Source organism: Brachypodium distachyon, chromosome 3, assembly GCF_000005505.3.
Source record: "Brachypodium distachyon strain Bd21 chromosome 3, Brachypodium_distachyon_v3.0, whole genome shotgun sequence".
Taxonomy (NCBI): domain Eukaryota; kingdom Viridiplantae; phylum Streptophyta; class Magnoliopsida; order Poales; family Poaceae; genus Brachypodium; species Brachypodium distachyon.
In genome coordinates, this window is record NC_016133.3 from 14,094,045 (window position 1) to 14,118,866 (window position 24,822).

Here is a 24,822-nt window from a genome sequence, read left to right on the forward strand (position 1 = left end):
TCGAACAAGAGGCACAGACGGCGCGCCGGAGGGTGGAAGCGTTGTTGCGCGGAAGAAGGCGGCGGCGGCAGCGTGGCCCAGCGGCGCGTCGCGGGGTTGCAGACGTAGATGGCGGCCCGTTGCGGTGGTCCAGGACGCGCGAGGTCTGGCACCTCCAACGTTCGGGCAGGAACCGGAGCGCGGCGTCGACCGGCGCTCGGCCGCCGCCGCCGCAGCGGGAAGAAGCTGTGGTCGTACTTGTCGGCGTGGTTGAAGAAGACGCCGCGCGGGGGGCGCCGCGGCAGGAGGTGCGCGGACGCGAGGAGAAGCCCGCGGGAGTCCACGACGGCGCGCCAGCACTTGCAGACGCTCCGGCACGCGGCGAGGCTGCGCACCGGGACGCTGTGGAGGACGTGGGCGAGCACATCGTCGGGAAGTAGATCCATGCCGTCTTCGGCTGCTACTGTTTTGGTTCAAGCGCGTCGTCCGTCGTCCGTGCGTCCGTGGGCCACATAAGTAGCAAAAGGCCGGCCCGTTACCGTTGGACTCACTTTCCGTTACAGAACGATCCGGATTGTCCATAAAATTAAAACAATGCCGATTCTGGCTCAAACGAATTTTTTTTATAGATTATAGTTTCAAAATGTGGGGAGCTATTTGGCGGAGCACCTCCAACACAGAAGTTGGTGGAGGATACAGACATCCCATTTTTGGGTTGTCCGGTTTTTATTTTATTTTTATTTTTTTCTTTCTTTGATGACTTTTCATTTAAATTACCCCATTAAACTATGAAAACAAGTTAGAATACCGTACGGCAGTTTAAACTTGACTCAGGTTTTTTCCTAATGTGACGCCACGTCACCTCTCCATGTCAGCTCGGCCTCACCTTATCGCAACCGATCCATTTTTGGTCCAAAATTTCTTAGAATGTAAGTAACCGTTTATAATTTTCTGTAAGTTCATTTTTCATGGTACTTCTAAATTTCAGTCCAAAATTTTCCAATATAGTAACTATACGATTTTTTTGTAATTCTTTCAAATATTTCCGGGCACTTCCAAATTTCAAGATTATTATTTCAAACCATTTGTCCAAATGAGCTAAAAAATTTACCAGAATAGTAAGGATACATTTTTTTTTTGTAATTTTTCAAATATTCTAAGCACTTACAAATTCCAGTCCAAATTTGAGATTCAAACTTAACAAGCCATTTATTCTCGAACCATTTGTCCAAATGCGATGAAAATTTCTCCAATAGTAAGGATGCCATCTATGATTTTTCAAAAAAAGATATCTGGGCACTTTCAAATTTAAGTCCAAAAATTTTCTGGATAGAAAATGGGCTGGGTTGAGATGTAGTGGGGTATTTTAGCTTGCTTTTAGCGGGTACTGCAAGATAAGTCCACATTGCCTCTCCTAAACTTGTATCAAAGTTTAAATTACAACTCTCAACTACACTTTGTTTTAAATTTCCCCCATAAACTATGAAAACATGTTATAATACCCACCTCAGTCGGTGACTAGTTTGGCTCCTAGTTTGACTGGTTTGTCCACGTGCATATGTTATCCCCTTTTTCCATCCACCATACGTGCAACGGCTACCGATATTGAGAGATGGTTATGGTCATTTGAAAACTGAAAACACTGAAAATAGCAACGAGTCAAGTGATAATAATGTTAGGAGTATATATGATTTTTCTAAATTGCTACTTCCCCTGATCCATATTAATTGTTGAAATATTACATGTCTTTAGACGCTTTTTGGTATAGATACATTCATATTTGGGAAAATTTGAGACAATTAACATGGATCGGAGGGAGTATATGATTTTTCAAGGAGGAACAACGCCTTACTAAGACGACATTATTTCCTCTCTTTTTTTCAGAGTGAGTTTTTTTTTATATGTGTGTGTGTTTTTCTTTTTTCCTCTTTAATTAGAGGAATTCTACCTCTAATTAACAGGTACTCGAATTGGACCTGTATGTATATACTAGATCATGATGGTGCGCGTTGCCGCACCCGTCAATTGGGACGCTAGAATAATCAGAACTAACACACTTATATATATATATATATGAAGATGTCGAACATGATTTGTTTTAGCAAAATAACAACAAAGATAATTTTAAAAATATGAACACGATAAATTTGAACAATTCATATTACAATGCGTCAATATATAGACGAACTAATCAATATAGATTGTGCAAATTGATTGAAAGTTTCAACAGAAGAATGCAAAGTTGAATACACATTCTTAAAAAGGAGAAAAGATAATCTAAGATTCAAATTAAGCTTTCCGACGCAAAACGGGATGACCAAGGTTCAAAATGTTGAGAAGGTTCTGCGTCATAATCTAGTGAGCAGTCAGATTGAACCATGAGCAAAGTTCAGATATATTAATGAGAGCGCCAAATAACTAAAGGTAATCAAAGTCATAAGAATGCATTTGTAGCAGGAACAGTTAGCTCCTGCACTTGTGATAAGATCATCTCATTAGGTGAAGTAGTCACATACGACTGTACGATGACCAGCGAAACAAGGAACAAATGAATGGAGGCCAAATCATAACATGCAACTTTTTCGGGATGAGATATTGCAAATGCAACATCAAGTACTAATTAATATCCTGGTATGCCAATTCAAATAACAGAGTATGCATTTTTTTCTGTTTGCCATTCTCAACCAAGTAGTCGCTCCGAGCAGGCTCCATCCCCTTCACCCAGGTAACCTTCACATTCATATGTTTCTGCTTCCATAAACCGGCATATCAGATGCATTGGCATAAATCCTAAAAATCAAAAATGCATTGCCATATCAGATTGCATACATCTAGCTCCAATTCATATCAGAACTGAAATTTAGCAAGGTGACTCTGATTAGCGGGAACATGAAGAAATAAGCATCTCCTTATCATCGGAATTTGTTCCTGTCTTTCTATATTGGAGTTGGATTTGAAAACACAAACTTGTGAATTCTTACCAACATAAATCTGTATATGAAGATAGTTCTGGCACGCGAAAGTTTTATTATTGAGCTTAATGGCTCGATGATTTCCAGCTAAAAAGAAAGTAGCTACATTTGAAGAAAAAAATGTTAGTGCTCCCTTAAATCATGCACAAGCTTCATTAAGTTGTAGGCAAATAATCTACAAAGGTTTTAGCACTCCGCATATATGACAAAATAAACTACAATTGGTTGTTGTGGACATGGTGCCATGAAATGAACACAACAACAAGTCAACATCAACACTTTCTTATTTCTTAAGCGAGGACAAGGTGTATCGTGCCAACTACACCTACTGATCTACGATAAGAGAAACACTAATAAGAATTAGTAAACTATGCACTTATCATGTTAATTCTTGTTTAGTGTTTTTTTAGCAAGGAGTATAAAATTTGCACTGTTCAGCGTTCATTTTGTACATACTGAAAACTCATAAAGGTTGATGTTTTATTAATATTGATGAAGGATGACATCCAACTCCAAACTAAAATGCATAATAACAACTCTTGCTTCTTAAACATAGTTTTCTACGGACTCATTGAACTAACACTTCAACCCTGTTGCAATTAGGGGGGAATGTAACACTGAAGTTACGTATTTGCCCACTCAGTCGTACCATGGCAAGAACTACGTGTGTTAGCAGTAGTTGTTTCTGAAGCTTTGATCCCATGACTTTGTTCTTTGCCTGCATATTCAGGACATGCCGTTTAGTTGCAGGATACAACACAACGGCAATAGTATAGGAATGGAACCTGGTACACCAAAAAATGCAAAGAAAATAGCATGGGCGCAACAATAGCAAAGATCACTCTGTACAACAAAGGATGTCTCAACTTTGACTAAATTTGATTGCATCTATATACTAAATTATGTCTAGATACATCCAAATTTTAACAAACTTTAGACATCTTTTGTTGGACGGAGGGAGTACAACGAAAGCATGAAACAAAAGATCTTTTGATGCAAATTACCTCGACATTGATCTGAATTGTTACCCAAACTTTAACTGCAGCTCCAAACTGACCCGAAAGAGCAAGTCAGGATTAATTTTTGTAACCAAGAAGCGGATTGTGGTTAAAGATGCCACAGGGTGCATGCCACGGGAGAGGGGAAGATAGGTACTCGATGGGGGTATGGAGGCACTCCACACGGGGAATGAGAGGGGGAAAAGGTGGGTGCACTCGTCTTCATAACACGACGGTGAAGCGGAGGGCGGCGAGACGGAGGCTCAAGGAGGGGTGGGAGGTCGGAGCTTCCGTCATGACCCAGCCACCATCGCTGTCCTCCTTCTCCTTCCGGGAGTTGCTGCAAGCCAGAAGAGAACGGTGGTGGCGGATTGTTAGGGTTTTTCTTCGTGAGGTGCTACGAGAGAGAGACGGCGGAAAGGGAGGCGAACGAATCGGGAGGGGAGGACTGGAGGAGGGAGGTGGAGGGGGAATTGGGCCGTGGGCTTACGGGTCTCCCTCGGACCCACAAACCCGAAACAATGAGGAACCGTCAATTTTTCTTCGGGAGCAGTGTCCAGCGGACACCCTCTCCGTTTTGATGCATCGGACGGTCAGGAAAGATCTGGAACTACAATCTAACGGCCAAAATTGTTGATGCCGTGAGAGGCCTTCTAGGGTGCCCAATTTTACTGTCCTAAAGAAATATCATCGCTCCTCACCCACCCCTGTCCTATTAATATGTATCCCTAAACAACAGCAGTCACTCCACCCCCGATCTCAATCTTGGACGCGTCGTCCCCAAGATCTCATCCTAGGATGCGTCCTCCCCAAAATCCATCTCCGCGTTACTAGATCTCGTCGCTCCTCACCCACCTCATCCTACTAAAGTCTCCCTAGACAACAGCCGCCACCCCACCAACCCTATACTCTAGCATAGATCCGGTCGTAGGAGGAGGCAGCTGTGACCTAGATCTGGCCTTCCGACGGTGACGAGCGAAAGGACGGAAGAAGAAACGGGGAAGGGAAACGGTCGGTGAGGATATGGAGAGGAAGAAGAAACACATGAAGATGGTTTGGCTCGGAGACTTGTCAGGGAGTGGCGGGGCCCACACAACGCGCATCTCAATATCGTTCGTCGGGGCAGAGCTTCGCCAAAGAGGTTTCTTGGAAAATATTGTGCGTACTATCTTTTTATTTTCTGACAACAGAAAATAGTGTACTCTTTTTTTTTGCGAATAGAAAATATTGTACTCTACTTGAAGCGACCGCCCCGTACACGGGTTCGATCTCTGTGCTTTAGTGCTAGTCCCTGGATCGACTAACTAGCACACACAGTTTCAAGATGTAATATCATAAAACAAATGTCTCAATATTACAATGCATCATCCAGAATTTAAAAGTACTTACAACTCGCATAACCCAATGGGTTAGCTGGAAATAAAACAACTGTTTTGCAACTGAAAGCGAAAGATAAACTATATCAACACCACGGTGAGAACGTGTTGGAATATAGGCCCGTAACCCAACAAGCAGAACGTACTCTTACTCTTCGTCGGAGCTTCCTACATCATTAAACGATGCAGCCACTAGGGTCAATACATTGAATGTATTGGCAAGATCACTAGGAGTTATATCAGAACCTACCAAGTATATGCATAATTTGGCAAAGTGGGGTTCAAGGCTATTTGCATAAAAACTTAGTTCTTTAATCCTATCTTTTAATCAAATAGATTTTTATCACTATTGGCCATGGGGTAGACACACCCATACTCCCATTAAACTAAGGACATTGAGTAGACACATCAATGCTCCTAAACCCAAGTTCAAACCTTTCATTTTATTAAGAAATTAGAATGAGTGAGACTTTCCTTACAGCTCCACATCTAGTTGCTCAAAAAGTCCATTGCCGAGGACACGGCTAAGTACTTAGTTTTAACGCTTTCGAGAGTTTGTACACATTCCCACAAGAAACCGACGAGTTAGTCCCTTGCTGTCCTCAGGGTAGAGTAGCAGGCGTCGATTACGAGATTTTCAGAGGTGATTTCCTAAACCACGAGAGAATCACGCCCCCCCCCCCTACACATTCTACCTCAGTACAATTTCTCGGGTCTAGGTTTATACAACTTACTCTTGTCTCGCCAGAGCCCATATAGCATTGTGGTTGTACTGGAAGATGCTAAATAGGAAACTAGTCCAGTCTCGGTTACCCTAGGTGGCATTCCACATTTGCAACGTAGGCGCTCCCCGAATCCACGGGAGAGACGTCCATGGACGATCCCTTCCCGAATCCACGGGAAGTCGACTCAGAGGGACCCATAGAAATGGACCTGACGCCGCTAATCCTCAAAATCCTCAAAGCAGCCCACCCAGGATGGTTCATTGAATCAATTGTTTTGCCTTACTCTAATAAAACATTTCATATCTCCAAAGGCATAACATTATCATAATGTAGTAATTTCCCCCACGATACTACCATAGCCTAGCATTCAACTACAATCGATGGCAATTTGGTAGCAAGGTAATGACAAGGGTAAACTATACTACCTGGGATTTATAGCTAGCATAGAGGTACGAGTAATATTCCTAATGCATCTAATAAAACAACTAGTGCATAGTAAAATATTTGGGAGATGATCAAAGTGAACTTGCCTTGTCCAAGGTTGTGGTAGTTCTCGCACTCTTCGCTACAACAAGGTTCACAAACCACACAATCTAAAAATAAAAGAAGACACACACACAATAAACACAACATTCAATACAATAACATGCTCTGATGCATATGCCATGATGATGCACACTTAGGTTGCTTCTAAATGTAACTTGTTTAGTTTCTGTTTTGAAAAGCTTCTCAAAAGATTTGGACAGATTAATACAATAATAAGGAGGTAATTACTATGCATGAAACAAGTGTAGGCTTTAATTAAAAGCTTATATAGTTTTTGTAAAGCATGGAGCAAGATTAAATTTGTGTGGCAGAAACATTTACAAAATAATTTGTCTTCTGGTAGTAATGGACAGAGAACATGCTTAAACAATCTTGCAGCAAGCTAACATGCTCAAAACTATTTTGAAATAATTCATTTGATATTTAAACCATATTCAAGCATTATGTAATTTGCTTCTTACAAAGTTGTTCCAAATTAAAATTAAACTATGCCAAAAGATTCTACAGGTTGTGAGGATTCCAGAAAAGTGCGGATCATAATTTTTGGACAAACGGTTTGAAAGATATGATGGTTTGAATAATCGGGGGCTTTTCTGCAAAATTACAGTTTAATTCGGCCGAAAGAAAATTATTAAAATTGCTTGACACGTGGCAGGACGGGATTTGTCGGTACCGGTTCGGAAATAGGGTTTTACTGAGGCCTTTGGATTGAGATCCAACGGTGGGAAATAGAAGAGGGCTTACCGGGCGGCGCGGGCTGCCGGAGCTGGGGAAGGAAGCGGCGGCGGCGGTTGGGCGACGACGACGTGGGGTTTTCGGGCGGCGGCCGGCTCGGGGAAACGGGGAAGACGGGGCGGCTCGGCGGGGCGCGTCCGGCGGCGGTCATGGCTTCGGTCGGGGGAGCTCGGGCGGCTCGGGTGCGTGGAGACGGGCGACTGCGCGGCGGCGGCGTGGTAGCTGCGGGCAACCAAAAGCAATTTCGTCCGCGTCACAGAGTGTGCACGGAAGAGGAGGGAAGGAAAAAGGCGGGTGACGGGCGAGATTCTCACCGGAACGGCGGCGAAAACGCGAAGAACGACGGCGACCGAAACGTTCTCCGGCGAGCAATTACGGCGTGGAGCAAGAGAAATTGGGCGAGGGGGTTTGGGGAAAAGAGAGAGGAGGTCGTGAGCTTCAAACTGACGCGCTCGGTTTCGAAGATGAAGCCGCGTGCGCGAAGAAGGCGGAGATGGAGTCATGTGCGGCGTGGACGCGTGCGCGGTTTTGGCTCGTGCGTGGCGTGGATTCCGGGTGGCAGTTGGAGAAGAAGGGGGGCGTGGGGCTCGCCGGTCAGTGGCCAAGCGGCTCGGGGCTGGGCCGGTCAGTCTGGTTCGGCCTATTAGGCCGGGACGGCCTTGGTTTTCTTTTTTTTTCTTCTTTCCTTTTTCTTTTTTTCTATTTTCTGTTTTTGAACCTCAAAATTGATTCAAATCTCCAAATCACTCCAAATAAAATGCAACAAAATTTGTAAAATCATATTTTTCATATGATCTAACTTTTGGGACAAGAATTTCCTCAAAATAAAATATTTAAAAATATATTTGCCTATAAAATGGCTTTTAGGGCCTTTTAGGCTAACAAAATAATTTATTTTTCAAAATAATTTAAAAAGCCAATTATGGGATATCTTTATATATGCATTAAATTCCTTTTTATTCCAAAACCCTCATGGGTTGAAATGCAAATACTCAAAAGCAAGAACAAAGTCCAAATTCAAATAAAGGCATTTTTTCAAAAGAGTTTTCTGGGTTAAGTTTGGGGTTTTAAATGTGATTAAATGCAAGGATGGCATGATGTTTATGCAATGCAATGCATATGAAGGGTTTTGAAAATTTTGAGATGTTACACTACTACTCCCTCTGTTTTATAATTTTTTGATTTAATTTTGTTTTAATATGGATCTATCTACACACGTTTTAGTGTCCGTGGATTTTCTCGATTTAAAAATAGAACTTGCGTCAAAAATTACGGAACGAGGAAATTTTACAGGAAAGAAAAAGAAAAATGTGCCCTTTCCATTTCCTACACCCGGAGAGATCAAGAGTCCTTTTCCTTGATCCTGATCGTGCGGCCAGCTTGGTCCAGGCCTCCAGGGACGCGTGGCGCCGCCGGTCATCACAATGACAGGTGGGACCGGTCAAACAGCAGTCAAAAGGAAACAAGGACGAAGAGAGCAGAAAACCCCCGCACTCCCAACACCTGACACACCCACTGCCTCTGTGCCGATCGTCCTTGCAGGATCCTTCCTCAAAAAGCAACCAAGCAAGCGCCTCTTTGTCTTCTGCCTCCCCCCTGGACCCCTCGTGAGCGTCGCCCTCACGCTGCCCGCCTGAAAACCCCAATACTCCCGAGCCGCGACGCCGTAGGGTGTCCTTCGCCGGCTGCGGCGGCGCACGGCGATCGCCGGCACGCAGGTATGCCCGCTGCCCCCCCGACCGACGTGCTTCGCTTCCCCATTTCCGCGGTTTCCTCTCGAGTTTCTCTGCGCCACCGCCGCCGCTTCGCGCGCGTGCGACTCTCCTTCGGGGTGCAATGGCACGCGCTCTTCCTCTGCTCTCGGCGGTTTCGCGTCGGAACGTTTGCTTTGATGTGCCACCGGAGTTTTGTGCTCATCCGGGAAGAAGAAAAAAGGGGCCTTTTTTTCTTTGTCTCCCGTGCAAGCGAGGGTTTTAGGGAGCCCAGGCAGCCGCGGTTCCGGTCCGCGGGTGGTTTGGGTTTCAGTTTTCGAGCTTGTTCTGCTCTCTGTATATACCCTGGGCGAGCCCGGCCGTGCTCTGGTGGTAGCGCGAGGAATTGTGGTTTTCGGTGTCGTGCGCTTGTTTCATGGATTGCGACGTCGGGGTTAGTGCGGAGGGGATCCTTGTCTTGGTGCCTGTATTAAATGATTGATTGCGTCGCCGGGTGCTATTGGGTTGCGACATGTGGCGAAACTGGATTCGGGGAGGGCAGATGCAGTGGGTGAAAACGGTTTGTTAGGTTTGCTGTGCTGAATTGCTGATCGAGTGGGCAGCACAGGTGACATGTCGTGCTATGGTTGCCTGATGTGTGTTGCGTTTTACATTCCTTTTTTTTACAGATTGTGTAACGGAGGAATTGTTGGTGATTTTGTTATTGTCTTGTGGAGCTTATATGTTTGCTCATTTTCTGTTTGACTTGTCTTCAAGCTGGAGGATTGTATAAATGTATATGACTTTGTTGATGTGTTTATTTTCTCTAGTTTACTATGGAAAGGTGCTTTTGATATGTTTATATTTCTCTCTTTGTTGTGAAAACTGAGAAATGATTTTGTTGGTAGGGGGCACCTGCCTGGTGGTTTAGCGATGGAAGAGCCGCAAGCGAATGACCTGCAGTCACCAAATGGGTCAGATATCGAGTTGGATGTCGTGGATTTCATAGCTTTGGATTACGACGGAGACGCAAAGTGCCATATAAAACAGGATGCAAAAGGGGAGCAACAGCCACTTGCTGATGCTGATGGAGGGCTGTCTCCTATGAATGTGGATTTGAAAGGAATACCATCTTTGGAAGATGAAAGGGAAGTAATGTCTTCTTCGGACCCATGTGTGCAAGCCCCAATTGACTTCAATGTTGCAACCTTGGAGAAGTTCTGCAAAGAAGCAGCAAGATCATTCTTCAGCGAAACTGGACTAGTCAGCCATCAGATAAATTCCTACAATGACTTCATCTCCCATGGACTCCAAGAGCTCATTGATTCTGTAGGGGAAATTACTGTTGAGCCTGATTATGATCCTTCAAAGAAAGCAGAAGCAGGTGCTTGGAGGCATGCAACCATCAAGTTTGGTAGAGTGAAGTTTGAGGAGCCGGTGTTTTGGGTTGAAGACACCGAACTCGATGAGCACACGCTCAAACTGAAGCCTAAACATGCTCGCCTCCAGAACATGACATACTCTTCTAAGATGTTTGTAGAAATGACTGTTCAGGTCAGGATGCTCCTTATTCCTTACACCCCCCTGTGCATATTGCATTTGAGATGAAACAGTATTGGAGAATTATTCTGTATTTGCTAAAAGTAACAGCACTGTATAAAAGAAAAGGAAACGGTAGATTGATTAATGGTTTCATAGGGTATTTAAAATCACTTGACCGTCCGATATAGTATTTTTTTCAGTTTTACAACAAGCATGGTAATTAATGGGTTTAAGATCCTTGCAAAGTTGATGTTTACTTGCCGTGTTTGATGTCACACATCACTTTATCCATGTGTCTTATATTTTTCCACATACCATGCATGCAAAGTTCTTGTAAGTCTGCAGTACATGTGGTGATTACTCTCTTTTTTTAGCATTCTAACCTTGATCTCAACTTGTGTCGCGTTAATGAAACCGCACAACTATTTTCCTCTCTCATTCAATCGATTTGAGTTACATTTACTCTCTTGTCCGTAGTCTTATCCATATATCACTCTCATGTTGGTCTCTATGTCATTAATCTTTTTAATAGAAATGTCAATAGGGCCTCTTCTGAATAGTATAGAAGTTCGAGGTCTAAGTTGAAACATGTACTTGTATATACTGAAAGAGTGAGAGAAGGGAGTAGCTTCAAGAAAAATCCTCTCTCTTCATCCTGGTTCTCTCTTGTTACCTCACATTAATCCATGAAATTCCAGAGATAAACAGCTTTGTTTTCAACAAGATATTATGCCATCTGATTTATTAGTGTTTTCATTGTATCAGGTTTATTCACTCATGCAAAGCGACAAATCAAAAATCGGAAAGAATCCATATATCCAGAAGAGAGATATATTGAATGAAACTAAATGGGTCAGCATTGGTAGGTTACCTGTCATGGTGAAGTCAAATTTGTGCTGGCTGCATAAACTTCAGAAAACTGACTGCCAGTTCGATTATGGTGGATACTTTCTAATCAAAGGAATGGAAAAGGTATTGCCTTACAGACCTGTCATGTTCATTCTGATCTTTGATAATGTATTCCACAAAATCATTGGATCTTCGCATTGCATAACACATTTTTATAGCCTTTAAAGGAGCTGCAAGTCCACGCTAGTCTTAAATTTGAACGGTAGCATCTCGTTGTAGATATGTGACGACATAAATTTGGTAGAACACAAGGAGTCTACTCTATTCATCTGTCATTCAAGGTTCATGCGTATTTGTTCATCAAAGCCAACTAACATTGTACGAGTTTATGGAAAAAATTGTTATCTATATACTATTATAACAATATGATCAAGGTTGATTGCGCTTCTTAGCTGTGCCCTCAAATGTTCTAGTAAATTCCTGTTTGAATAGCTCACACTTGAATTATTGTGTAATTCTCTTGAAGAAATTTCATTTGCTAAATTGCTTAGTGCTCAACTTTCTTCAGATTTACCGTTTTCTGAGATTACTTTGAGAAAATATTTTTTTATGTTATGTACATGTTGTCTTTGTACCATATCTAAGTTTTTCCTTCTTTCTGAATCATGTTTTCATTGCTTACAACTCTGTAGGCCTTTGTTGCTGAAGAGCAGAGATGCTTATCCAGGATTTGGATCAAGGACCACCCCAGCTGGGACGCCTCTTACATGTCTCAAAACAAACGAGAAAGAATTTATGTTAAGCTTGTTCAGTCTGAAGAGAGTCATGGTTTGCGCAAACTCGTTAGATTGTTCTTCTTGGGTGCAACTATGCCAATATGGATAATGTTTTTTGCACTAGGTGTATCATCAGATAAGGAAGCTTTTGATATGATTGACATACAAGATTGCGATGCTTCTTTGGTCAACATAATATCAGCAACTATAAAGGAATCTGATGAACAATGTGAAGGCTTCCGCAGAGGAGGTAGAGCCCGCCAATATGTTGATGAGTTTATAAAAAAAACAAAGTTTCCGCCAGAACAATCCTTTGATGGGTATGTTGGTAGGTATATGTTTCCTGGTGATGTCAGTGACAATAGGAGCAAAGCATTTTTCTTGGGTTACATGGTGAAATGTCTGCTAATGGCGTACTCTGGCCATAGAAAATGTGACGATAGGGCGAACTTCCGTAACAAGAGGCTAGATCTAGCATGCCAGCTGCTTCGTAGAGAACTTTGGGTGCATCTTAGACATGCACAGAGACGTATGGTCAAGATCATGCAAAGGCATTTGAGTGGTGATGGTGACTTGCAAGTTCTTGATCATTATGTGGATACGTCAATTGTTACCAATGGTCTGAACCGTGCCTTCTCCACCGGTTCCTGGTGCCATCCATATAAATATGAAAGGTGCTCAGGAATTGTTGGAAACCTTAGGAGAACAAATCCACTTCAAATGATGTCCGACTTGAGGAAGACACGGCAGTTGTCTGCTTATTTTGGAAATGCTGGAGATGCTAGATATCCGTAAGTTTTCCATTTTAAATAGAGTAATGCAGGCATACTCGCCTTTTAAATATCCCATTGTGAAATGACATGAGAAATATTTTTGTAGGAATCCATCTTACTGGGGTAAGTTGTGTTTTTTGTCCACTCCTGATGGTGAAAAATGTGGATTTGTGAAAAACCTAGCTGTTACTGCTGTGGTCAGCTCTGTGATGCGGAAGCCCTTGATGGACTTATTTGTTTCTTGTGGAATGAAGAAACTGAATGAAGTTCGTGTACAAGAGCTTCATGGTACAGACAAGACCTTCTTGAATGGAAATTTGATTGGAGTGTGTGCAAATCCAGGTGAATTTGTTACGCATCTAAGGAATATGAGACGTAGCAATAAAATAGATCGACAGGTTTGCACTTTGCTTTATTTACTATTTCTGCTAAACTGTCCAATCTTTACCTTGGAGCATGTTGCGCATATACATGTGCAGGATCTCTTTGCTTTCTTTTGTGGTGGTCGATTTTTTCTTCTTCTGCTAAACTGTTATGCAAACTTGAGCTTTCAAGCCTTTCTGAGACACCTAAAAGAAGCCCCGCACTCGCTTTGAGAAACTAGAAATTCCCGTGTTGCGCATTTTGTTCAGTCAAAATTATAACAGTATAGACTTAGATTAATCAGGTATGTAATACTCCCTCTGTCCCTAAATTCTTGTGGTGGTTTTAGTTCAAATTTGAACTAAAACGGTGACAAGAATTTAGGGACGAAGGGAGTAGTTGTTACCGATGTAAAAAGAACTATAACTGGATTTCAATTGCATGCATCTAATTGGTATAACAAATAGAAATATGTTCTCAAGAGAACTGAGCTCAGCTCATGTGGTCAGCCCAGCGAGGTATGCTGGCTGCCCACCAGGGTTTGGCTGTCAGGTTGCAATCACGCATCTCATACAGTTTCAATTTATAAAAAATCTGTTCTCACATAAAAAAACATATGTATTGCAGCATCTACCCGCACAGCACAACTGTACCTGGAATTTCTGCTAGTTTTACTTGTATTAGTAGGACATATGTTCTCTTCTCCAGGATTTTGATGTAAGCTTTGCACTCTTTAAAAGTCTCTACTCTGCACAACCTGACTGAAAACATATTTGCCGTGTATAAATATAATCATGCATTCTGCACTGGTCAAAAAATTGGTAAAGAATCCCAATTGTAGGAATGCAAGCAGGATCCTATTAATTGACTTGCTAATTCAAAAATTTTGCTCGAAATTGGACTTGAAGATTTGGATGTTGGCCTAGAAACAGGATTTATGCGGGATCCCGTTTGCATCTCTACCTAACTATCCACCTTTTTATGCCCTTGTTTATGCAATTATAAAAAGAGAATGATGGTACACAGTCAGGTAAAAGAAACAAATAGCTTATAACCTTCGCCCAATGAGTTCATGAGATCATTATAGCCTTCTCTTGCCTGTTAGTTTTTCTTTTACCTGGTCCACTTGATCTTCCATGACAATGAAATATTTCCCATGCTTTATTTTCCAGTATGCATTTCATGCATGATTCTTCAGAAAATTTAGGTTGTCTTAGCTCAGAAATTGTATATTTGAGATATGTCATAGTTGGACTTGGACCATATAAAACCACATTTTTGCTACAATATAGTACTGACATGGTTCTGTTTCCATGTTTAACTTTGTTTAGGTGGAAATCAAAAGGGACATGCAACATAAAGAAGTTCGTGTCTTTTCTGATGCAGGGAGAATCCTAAGACCACTTCTTATAGTTGAAAATCTTAAAAGCATGACAACTATAAAGCAGAAGAATGGATCATACTCATTTCAGGAACTTGTGGATAAAAATATAATTGAGCTGATTGGTGTTGAAGAGGAGGAGGATATCCGATGTGCTTGTGCAATTAGGGATCTCTTTTCAGGAGACAACGAAGAGGGTTTTTTGTACTATACTCATTGTGAACTTGATCCTTCTTTCTTGCTAGGGTTGAGTTGTGGTATCATTCCCTTTGCCAACCACAATAATGCTCGGAGGGTTTTGATGCAAGCTGAAAAGCTATCACAACAGGCTATTGGCTACTCGTCTACAAATTCTCAGTACAGAGTTGATACCCTTTTTCATCAAATGTACTATCCACAGAAACCCCTGTTCAAAACTGTAGTGGCCGACTGTATTGGTAAGAGCGACCACAACTTTGGAGAAGAAGATGACTTTACTAGACCAGAAAATTTCCCATATTTCAATGGCCAAAATGCAATAGTCTCAATCAGTGTTCATCAGGGTTTTAACCAAGAAGACTCCCTGGTATTTAATAGGGGTTCTTTAGAGCGTGGCATGTTTCGGACACAACATTTCAAGAGCTATAAAACACAGATAGAAAACAAAGAGGTGACCAGGCGACTCAAATACAGGGAGAAAATTGATTTTGGAAAAACGCAAAGCAAGAGAGGCCGGGTTGACAGTCTGGATATCGATGGCTTACCATATATTGGAGCAAGCCTTCAAAGTGGTGACATTGTCATCGGGAAGGTCTCAGAGTCTGGTGAAGATCATAGCATGAAGCTTATGCATACTGAAAAAGGGATGGTGGAGAAGGTAGTTCTTTCAGCCAATGATGATGGGAAGAACTCTGCAGTTGTTACTCTAAGACAGGTGAATTATTACAGTCTTGACACAATTATTCTGCATTATATTTCATGATCCTTGTTTACATGCTGTAGCATTAATACTATAGGAGAAATAGAGTGATGCATTATTACATTCTATGTGATTAGTTGTATTTATATCCAAAAGAACTTCATAAATTGCAGTTCCATAATGCATGTAATTTCATTAGATGATTTTGTTGTAGAAGTGTCATTTGGTCCTCCCAGTACCAGATACTGCCCAGAGGCCGCCAGAGATGGTCATATCATTATCAAGGACCGGTAATTTCTCCAGTGACAAAAAATGGAGAGTGTATGTTCAAGTTTCAAAAAAATCCGAAAGATATTCAATCCGTTCTATATGTGGTATACTCTTAAGAATCTGCATACATTTTCAGGTTGCACATAAATGAGGAGCTACAGCAAACAACTAAAGTACTACTCCTCCGTTCCTAAATATAAGATGTTTTACCTATTTTGTAAAAATTTGTAGATGATGGTAGATTTTTTCTATAAACTTGGTCAAATTTGAAGAAGTTTGACTTAGGACAAAGTTAAGACTTTTCTTATATTTAGGAACGGAGGTAGTATTTGCTAGTTTAGCTCACTGTATTTGTTTATTTTGTGCAACCTAGTAATGATAAGATGTTTTACCTTTTTTCTATTGTTTATATATATTTTAGCTCATCACATTCAGTTTTCACCGAATTGTTTTTTTCTGTATAGTGGAACTTCTGACGTTTTTGGTACTTGGTACTCACATGGTTTAACTTTAGAATCCATGGATCAAATATTAATGTACAGATGTGATTGATGCATTGCATAGGACGTGTTTTGTTTTGTTTTTCCCTCTCATGACATGAAATATATTTGCATTTGGCACAAGGAATAGAGATTAAGCACACACCCCAACAGTTCCACCTTTTGAAAAACAACCAGGATTGTTTCTTCGGCATTGCTTTCTTAGCTAACATGTGACCACTCCGTAAATGGATTGGTATATACTCGAGTTTTGCCCATCTTACTCATGACCTTGCTTTTCATAATTTTGGATATTATAGATGGTCTTCTATGTTTACTTTGATTCTTTAGAGCTCTGAGGTTACCTCAGCTATCATAGGATATCAATCCTTGTTTTGCCCTTATCTGTTCTGTCACAATGTGTGCATATGAGCAATAATACTACTCCTTCCAATTCACTAAGGACTAGTCGAAGATTTAAGTCTCTGCCTACTTATTCCTCTTTAAATAATTATATTGGATACTTGTAAATCATATCTGTAGATTTATGTAGGGAAAACAAATACTTTGATGACATCTAAATTTTTATTGGGTCTTATAAAAAATATATTATAATACAAGTTAGTGCTCAAAGGTAATATGTTTTAAAGACCATGTAGATTTTCCTATACTTCTATATAAAATTTGTCAGTTAGTGGCCATTTGTTAAATGTAGTTATTTTATTAATCTGGCACTTGCTGTAGGTTCGCTCACCTTGCGTTGGAGACAAGTTTGCAAGTATGCATGGACAGAAAGGAGTTGTTGGTCTTTTGGATTCTCAAGAGAACTTCCCATTTACTTTCCAAGGAATAGTTCCAGATATTGTGATAAATCCGCACGGCTTTCCCACTCGTCAAACTCCTGGTCAGCTGCTTGAAGCTGCGTTGGGTAAGGGGATTGCCCTTGGTGGGATGACCCGATATGCAACACCATTTACCACTCCATCTGTTGACGTGATCACAGAACAATTGCACAAGTAAGTCTGCAATGAAGAATTTAATTGTATTGTTGAGTTTTTTTACAAATATTGGTTCTCTCCTTCACACACAAATATACATGCTCTCAAGGCTTAATACCAAGCAGAATAAACCTACAAATGTACAGGAATAATACATCATTTAGGTATTTTGAGACTTACTCACGCAAAAAAAAAACTTGACGCTCTATTGTTGTTTCATTGCACGACACTCCAGAGCTGGTTTTTCAAGGTGGGGAGGTGAGAGCGTTCTGAATGGACAAAATGGTGAAAGGATGCAATCCTTGGTGTTCATGGGGCCAGCCTTCTACCAGAGGCTGCACCACATGGCCGTCGACAAGGTGAAGTTACGCAACACCGGGCCAGTGCACCCACTCACGAGGCAGCCAGTCGAGGACAAGAAAAGGTTCGGCGGAGTCAAGTTTGGGGAGATGGAGCGCGACTGCCTCCTCGCACACGGTGCCACCGCCAACGTCCACGAGCGGCTGTTCAGGGTCAGCGACCTCTCCGAAATGCACATCTGCCAGGCATGTCAGCGAGTCGCAAATGTGATTCTGAGGTCCGAAGGGGGGAAGAAGGTCCATGGCCCCTACTGTGGGTTCTGCAAGTCCGCAGAGAACATACTCCGGGTCAACGTGCCTTATGGCGCAAGCCTCCTGTACAAGGAGCTCTTCTGCATGGGGATCTGCCTCAAGTTCGAGACTGAAGTGATATAGAACCTCATCACTGTCCATTTTGAATTCATCGGTGATGCAAACTCATTGGTTAGGACTGAATACTCTCCTCACCTAATGTGTTTGCTGAATTGTTAGCATGAACCTGCCCTATATGTTGTGAGACACTGCACAACGCATTACAAACAGGATATATTCAAGGAAAGGAAGGGATATCTCCCTTGCCCTGAACTTTCGGAAGATTGTTGAAGTTTGAGGGTATTATTATTTATGCACTTGTGCTATCTGATTTGATGATACTTCAGCCATTCCATGGTAGATTTTATGGTTGACATTTGGTTGTTAAATCTTCTCTTGTGGTGTTTAATTTTACTCCGTGACAAGAGCCATGCGAGTTTGCCCTTTGGATGACTTTTATGGTTGCAATTTGTGCGTGCAGTGCAAGAGTCATGTGCATGCTACTTGGGATATAGCATCTGCCCAACAACAATGCTCAAATATGAGGTAATAGGTTTGTAAGCCATAAATATGAAAAGCTTAAGAGACATATCAAAATCATCCCATCACGCATTATGCTACATTTTTGGCTGCGTCACTGACTACCGGTGACGAAGACCACAAGTAACAACATCAAGGAGGCGGAATAGCGTGTTTGGCAGGCTTGCGATGCCATGGATGCCACTCGAGTCATTAGCAAGTTGGAATGAGCTTTATTGAATCAAATTGCTGATTTTCTTTAAACTTTTGACTGAAATTGATGTCTTTGGATATTCACAGAGGTCATCTCCCTCTAAATACAACCCTGTGCCTCCGTGTAGCCATCGTTCGCCCAAAACCTCAATCTCTGTTTGTACCCAACCCTCTTGGGTGCATTGTCCTAGTCTCGTGCGTATTGTCCACTAGGAGAAAGTATAAAGTGAAAACTAACCTTAGGTGAAAACATGAAAACCTGAATCTGAGCTGTTTTGATCAAACATGTCTGGCCAAAGATGATCACTTGCAACTTTTCATTTAGGCCCTTAAGTTTGTTTTGAATCAACTCACGCTACTTGGGCCACTGTGGGTGGATTTTAACAAAACTCAAGGGTGTGAATGAAAAAACCTTGGTCTAAGGGGTAGTGTGTTCGCTACAAGGGCTTGCTTTGCCGAGAGCGCTACTATATTTTAATCAAGCTTTTCAATCTAAAGTCCTTTGAGGTTGACACACTACATACCAGTGTGTACCATAAGAATTGCACAAACAGAGAGCCAGAGTATAGAAACAATCTACGACAAAACAAGGGAGGAATGCCTCAAGCACTGTCGGGGGGCACCACACTACCGAGTAAAACCCAGATGCACGAACTTCACTTGCTTGCTCAGCGGTCCAAGGGAGAGATCTGAGCACGATGTCAACGAGTGTTGCAATGTTGTCGAAGGGCATCACTTTGTTGAGACAACGCCGCTACCACCATCATCGCTGGCTAAATAGAGTTGACATTACTGCGAGCTGTGTCATCATGCTATCAAAGGGCATTGCTCCACCGAGACAAAATCACAAACACGAACCTTGACAGAAAGGTGGACACTCAAGAACCAACAACCCTGAGAACTTTGTGAAGTGAAGAGTGAAACCTTCACCTACGAAGGGCAATAGTCAACCAAGACCTCACTGAGAACACCAAGCTCACAAGAATGATATCAATCGTTGCCATGGGACGGCCTCGACTTTGCACAAATGACTAGAAGACACAAACGACTACACACATATAGGAGGACGAAGTTGCGGATTGCAGGTGAGTTCACCGAGGATGAAGACGACGCCACCACTGTGGAGAATGACACATGTGTGTCACCACCATCATGGCCGAGCATTCGGCCAAAGATTTATCCCCATCCCATAATTCCAAAGCAACCTCAATGGTAGACCAAGAGCAAAAGAGGTGATGCCTTCAGGAAGGCAATGACATAGTTGCACCAACGTCGCTGACCCGTTAAGATGGATCTAGGGTTTCCCCAAACTCATGGATGCACGCATTGAATCCAACACAGACGCCCCCAAATGGGGTGAATGACGCCCTCAGGTGTCGCCGCGTCATAGGCACACAACCTCAGATTTCTCTATGGATTCCAATAAACGAGCACAAACTCCATCAGATGAGAAGCATAGAGGACGGTGAACCATACCATCAGTAGTCGGCAGCGGAGGTAGGCCGAAGCCCAACTTGGATTTGAGAGCACGCCACCCCCCTTGGCGGCAGAGGCACCGACAGGCATGGGTCTGAGGGAGCAGGCAAGGGAGGACCCTGGACCCGGAGCAGCAGCTGCAAGCGGCCACCACCACGGTGCCCACTTGCCCGGCGATGCGCCGTGACCGAGCTGCTCTTCGCGGATTCATCATGGCGCCCGCCCGCCGCCGACCTGCAGCCCAAGAGGACTGCCGAGCGGCGAGGGAGAGAGACGGAGGTCGAGGATATCCAACGGCGGGATGTGTGCGCCCAGGAGCAGAGAGGGAGCCAACGCTGGCTGGATTTGGTCGCCGGTCACAGCACGTGAGAAGCAGGTGGCGGCGACACGGGAAGAATGAACCGGTGGCTAATGCCCCGCCGGCGCCCTCCGCCGCGTGGGGCGGCCTCCTCTGGCAATGGAGAGGAGAGGGGGAGCGTCGGGTGTGGTGGTTTTTTGGGGCGGCGGCGGCGGCCTCCGGAGTCGCCCGAAAGCGACTCGGGAGGCAAGCTAGGGTTTTTCACAATCCCCTTCTACCAGTTATTTTAAACCATTAGATTGAAATAGACGTCTCAGATTTCTCTAATGTTCCTCACCCGTCGTTAAATAGAACCCTTCTCCTACCCACCATCCGCCTCGCCGCCTCGCCCATCCAAAATCTCAAATCCCTAATCCCGCATTGCCTCCCTAGTTGACATCGATCCTCTTAGTTGCATTGCCCCTAGTATTGTGCACCGCCAGCCCTATGTGATGTCTTGTCAGCAATATCCACCTAGGCTTTGTACTTTCTACCAACATGTTTTGTTATCGCCACTTTCTCTAAAGTTGTCATCCATGCGAGATGCACAACTTTGAACAGCGCCGGAGAGATAACTTTAAACCTTAGTCTAGAGAAGAGGGTCGTAACGGAGATGGCATTCACCGGAGTAGTGTATTCGCTGCATAGGCTTGCTTTGCCAAAGGCATTAACAAGATGGAACTAAACTTTGCCCTCCGGCGGGCACCCGGGGGTTCTCGGAGACAGAGACGAAGCCGGCCAGCGATACAATCGAGCTAGATCGTAAAGGTACACACATCCTACCATATTTGCAGTTTGTTATCAACCTCATGATCAGTACTACCATATATGTTTGCATATCAGGTAAAATTTTATTACAAATTCTAATCGTTGGAGCTGCACGGTCCATAGACCTCTGTTTACGAATCCAGGCTATGACGATGCAGCTACGCAATTGCAAGGCTAATTTTATTTTCTTTCCAGTTGAGGAAACCTGCTAAATTACTCTATGAGTTGTGCGAGTTATCCCATCTTTTATGCTGAGATGAACTGGGTACCCAGCCAATAATATACTGTACCATATACCTCATTGCATTGACTGCGCCGCTTTATGAAACCTTGGGTGGATTTTTTCACAGCGAGGCTTCTTCATTAGGCCTGATAATATCCAACTATCTTGGAGTATTTATGAAAGCTGTATGATTTGCATTTGTTCGTATGAAAAAATGCTTGGAAAATATCCTCCCTTTCTCAAAATTCATAATCAAACACAACCAGAAAGCAGCTTGCACAGGAGATTATTGTTTCGATTGTAGGCTATGTAATGTATCCATCAACTTGAATTTGTTTCTTTTTTGCGAGAAAACTTGAATTTGTTAATCTTCAAATTCTAGTTACCCTTTTGTTGTATGAGTGTGCGTATCTGGTGGTATGCAACAGTATCGTACCGGGTGTATGTGGATAAATAAGTAAATAAATAAGCAAATACAGTCAATCTGGACATTTCTTCTGCGATTAAGAATTGCCAAAAAAAAACGATTTATGGGCCAACAATTTTACAAAAATTAACAATTTAGCAATGAGGTGGTCGCTGATTTATTAGGGGGATTAACACAGGAGCCAATCCCTATCCCACATCCTTATCGATCATTTGCCAGTTCACTTGCTATATCTGCATTCGCCCAATTAATTCCTCACAAGCAAAAAAAATCCAAAGCGTTCCTCGTCCATAAATAGGCGCTGGCGCTCTCGTGCACGTACGTGGACACTCGCTCGATCGGGGCTTCTCTTCTCCGACTCCGGCGGCCGCGAGCGAGCGAAGCAATGGGGTGCTCGAGCTCGAGGGACGCGCCGGCGCGCGGCGACATCGAGATGCGCACGCTGTCGCTGCCGGCGCGGGCCGCCGAGCGCCGCCACAGCCTGCAACCGCCGCGCTCCAGCAGCTCCCTCGGGCTCTGCCGCTGCCGGGACGACGACGGCGCCCACTCGCCGCTGCTGCTCGATGGAGAAGCAGCCGCGGCGGAGGCGGCGGCGCCGCGCATCGCTTCTCGCGCGCCGACGGTGAAGGCGTCGCCGCCGGGGTCCAGGAAGCCTGGGCCGGGCCTCGTGGCCGTCCTCGAGGACCATCCATGGCGGCCCGCTTCGTGCCCGAGCGGCTGGTGCCCTGGAGTACTTGGAGGAGAAGCATGCTCGTCTTCTTCTCTGCCTGGCTTCTTCGACCCAGCGGTCCTCTCCTCCTTCCAGGAGCCCAAATCAGAGGAAGAAGAAGAAGAAGAGCCATTCGACATGGACGTGGCCACGGTGCCGCACTCGCCGTCCGCCATAGCCAGGGACTCGCCGCAGGTAGCCAGCGGGCTTGTCCGCTCCCGCGTGCAGGAGTTCCAGGAGCAGCAGAGGGCCGCGGCGCAGCGGCGGAGGAAGCAGCAAGAAGAGGAAGAAGAAGCCATGGCCATTGCGGAAGAAGAAGAATTCCCGCCGCGCGAATCCCCAACGGGGGGGAAAGTGGTGATCTACTTCACGAGCATCCGCGGCGTGCGGCGGACATTCGAGGACAGCAGAGCCGTGCGCGCAATCCTCCGAGCATACCGCGTGCGCGTCGACGAGCGCGACGTCTCAATGCACGCCGCCTTCAAGGACGAGCTCCGCCACCTGCTGCTGCTCCACGGCCATGGCCAGGCCGCTTCCGGTAAGGAAGCGCTGCCGCGTGTCTTCGTCGTCTTCAGCGACGGCGACGGCGACGGCGAGCGGTGGGGCGACATGGGCGGCGCGGACGAGGTGCGCGCGCTGCACGAGGCCGGGGAGCTCGGCTGCGCGCTGGCCGGCTGCGACACGCTCCCGGCGGCGGCCGCGTGCGCCGGGTGCGGCGACATGAGGTTCCTGCCCTGCAGCACTTGCTGGGGTTGCTGCCGGGTGTTCGACGGCGGCGAGTTCCTCCGCTGCCCGGACTGCAACGAGAACGGGCTCGTCAGGTGCCCACTCTGCTGCTACTGAACTGAAGCTAGCAGTACTCCACAGTTGTTGGAGAAGAGAACAGAAGAGCTAGTCTAATCGTCAGATTAGGACGTAGCTACTGAAGCTAGCTAGGTTGATGACGACTTGCTTCGTTAATCCTCGAAGCTAGCTAGCTAGGCTACAATTAGCCTCATTTTTTTCCATGGTGTTTGCTACAATTAGTTCCATTTTCCTTCCTTTCCTAGTCATCCATCGAGTCCTAGTCATTGTCGTCGTCGTTGCAGTCTTTTGCTTGTAAGCTAAGGTTTTTTATCCAATTATTATTTGTTGCTCAGTCCATTACTCTCCATTACATGGAAATTAAAACAGTTTTCGTTGTGTCTCAGCTTTTGTTTGGCCCTCCCCATATGTGTACTTTAATTACCTGCCATTTTAGGCTGCACAACCCAGCGGAATTCGGAAAGAAATCCACTCCTATGTGTGTAGGCGTCACCCATGAATGCTCCTGTATCTACGTATAGACAACTTAATTTCCTAACATGTATATCAAAGGAAAACTCAAAATACCCACCGCGCGCATCTCGTCATTAAAAACTTCCAAGGGTTTGTCAACATATATCCGAAGAACAATTCTTTGAACACATGCATGTAATCTTGTGCTAGCTCCTCTATCCAAATCAAAGAGCATCTATGTATGTAAAATATGTAAACTCAATGCTAGCTACCATATATGCGCAAAGTCGAGTGAACCTACTGTTTTAGTCCAAGAAAAAAAATCTCAAAAACCTTATCCCTTAATATGTTGATGAGCAGTTGATTAGTACTCCCTGTGTCTTAAAATAGGTCTACCAATCTTGTGTACATACGCTATATATTTAGACACGTTTCATTCCATAGATTCGCTCATTTTGAAGAATGAATTGGGACACTTATTTTAGGAGGGAGGAACTATGATGTCCCTAGTCCCTTCATCCAAATATGGATTTATGTGTTAAACTTTGACTAACTATTAGAAAAGGAATGTTTGGTATATGTTTATAAAAGTTATGTCATTAGAAAACAATTTTTCAATACGAATTCAATGATATCACTTCTGCATCACAACATCATACCGCTAGTCCAATAGTTGGTAAGAATTTCTCTGTAGGCCTTATATATTTGGAAGGAGCGAACATTACTTTTCCTGGCACAATCCATCAGATCAAGTTCCGCGCAGTGATGACATGGGCCATATCTAATGACAAAACATCAATTGGATTCACATCCGTAAAGTGAGGTAAACTCTTTTATTTTCCGTAGCATGATGGATCGGATAAAGTTTCATGCGACGATATGTGGACATATC

General features: G+C 43.8%; 2 protein-coding genes and 1 long non-coding RNA gene across 3 annotated transcripts; 2 read left to right on the plus strand and 1 right to left on the minus strand.

Annotated features, from left to right (window-relative positions):
• Positions 1-2,373: 2,373 nt before the first annotated feature.
• LOC100823390 lies at positions 2,374-4,416 on the minus strand. The gene is made up of 3 exons (XR_138265.4): positions 3,956-4,416; positions 3,601-3,669; positions 2,374-2,769 (listed from the first exon to the last, which is right to left on the minus strand). It is a non-coding gene; the product is annotated as an uncharacterized LOC100823390 (long non-coding RNA).
• A 4,506-nt stretch (positions 4,417-8,922) lies between these two features.
• On the plus strand, positions 8,923-18,361 carry LOC100839312 (DNA-directed RNA polymerases IV and V subunit 2). Its single transcript, XM_003571383.3, has 8 exons — positions 8,923-9,049; positions 9,931-10,576; positions 11,330-11,536; positions 12,106-12,980; positions 13,069-13,360; positions 14,657-15,619; positions 17,098-17,369; positions 17,587-18,361. Exons 2-8 carry the CDS (start codon positions 9,956-9,958, stop codon positions 18,083-18,085), a joined length of 3,729 nt encoding a protein of 1,242 aa, XP_003571431.1. The 5' UTR covers positions 8,923-9,049; positions 9,931-9,955; the 3' UTR covers positions 18,086-18,361.
• A 4,609-nt stretch (positions 18,362-22,970) lies between these two features.
• Positions 22,971-23,516, plus strand: LOC104584033 (uncharacterized protein At3g28850). The gene has a single exon (XM_024461366.1). The coding sequence runs from the start codon at positions 22,971-22,973 to the stop codon at positions 23,514-23,516; it is 546 nt and encodes a 181-aa protein (XP_024317134.1).
• The last annotated feature ends 1,306 nt before the right edge of the window (positions 23,517-24,822 follow it).

Bases quoted from the DNA above. Each gene is read 5' to 3' on its own strand.
- LOC100839312 (XM_003571383.3), top strand. From the start codon at position 9,956: ATGGAAGAGCCGCAAGCGAATGACCTGCAGTCACCAAATGGGTCAGAT. The intron at 10,577-11,329 runs GTCAGGATGCTC...TCATTGTATCAG, and splicing joins TTGTAGAAATGACTGTTCAG to GTTTATTCACTCATGCAAAG. The intron at 13,361-14,656 runs GTTTGCACTTTG...AACTTTGTTTAG, and splicing joins GCAATAAAATAGATCGACAG to GTGGAAATCAAAAGGGACAT.
- LOC104584033 (XM_024461366.1), top strand. From the start codon at position 22,971: ATGGCCATTGCGGAAGAAGAAGAATTCCCGCCGCGCGAATCCCCAACG.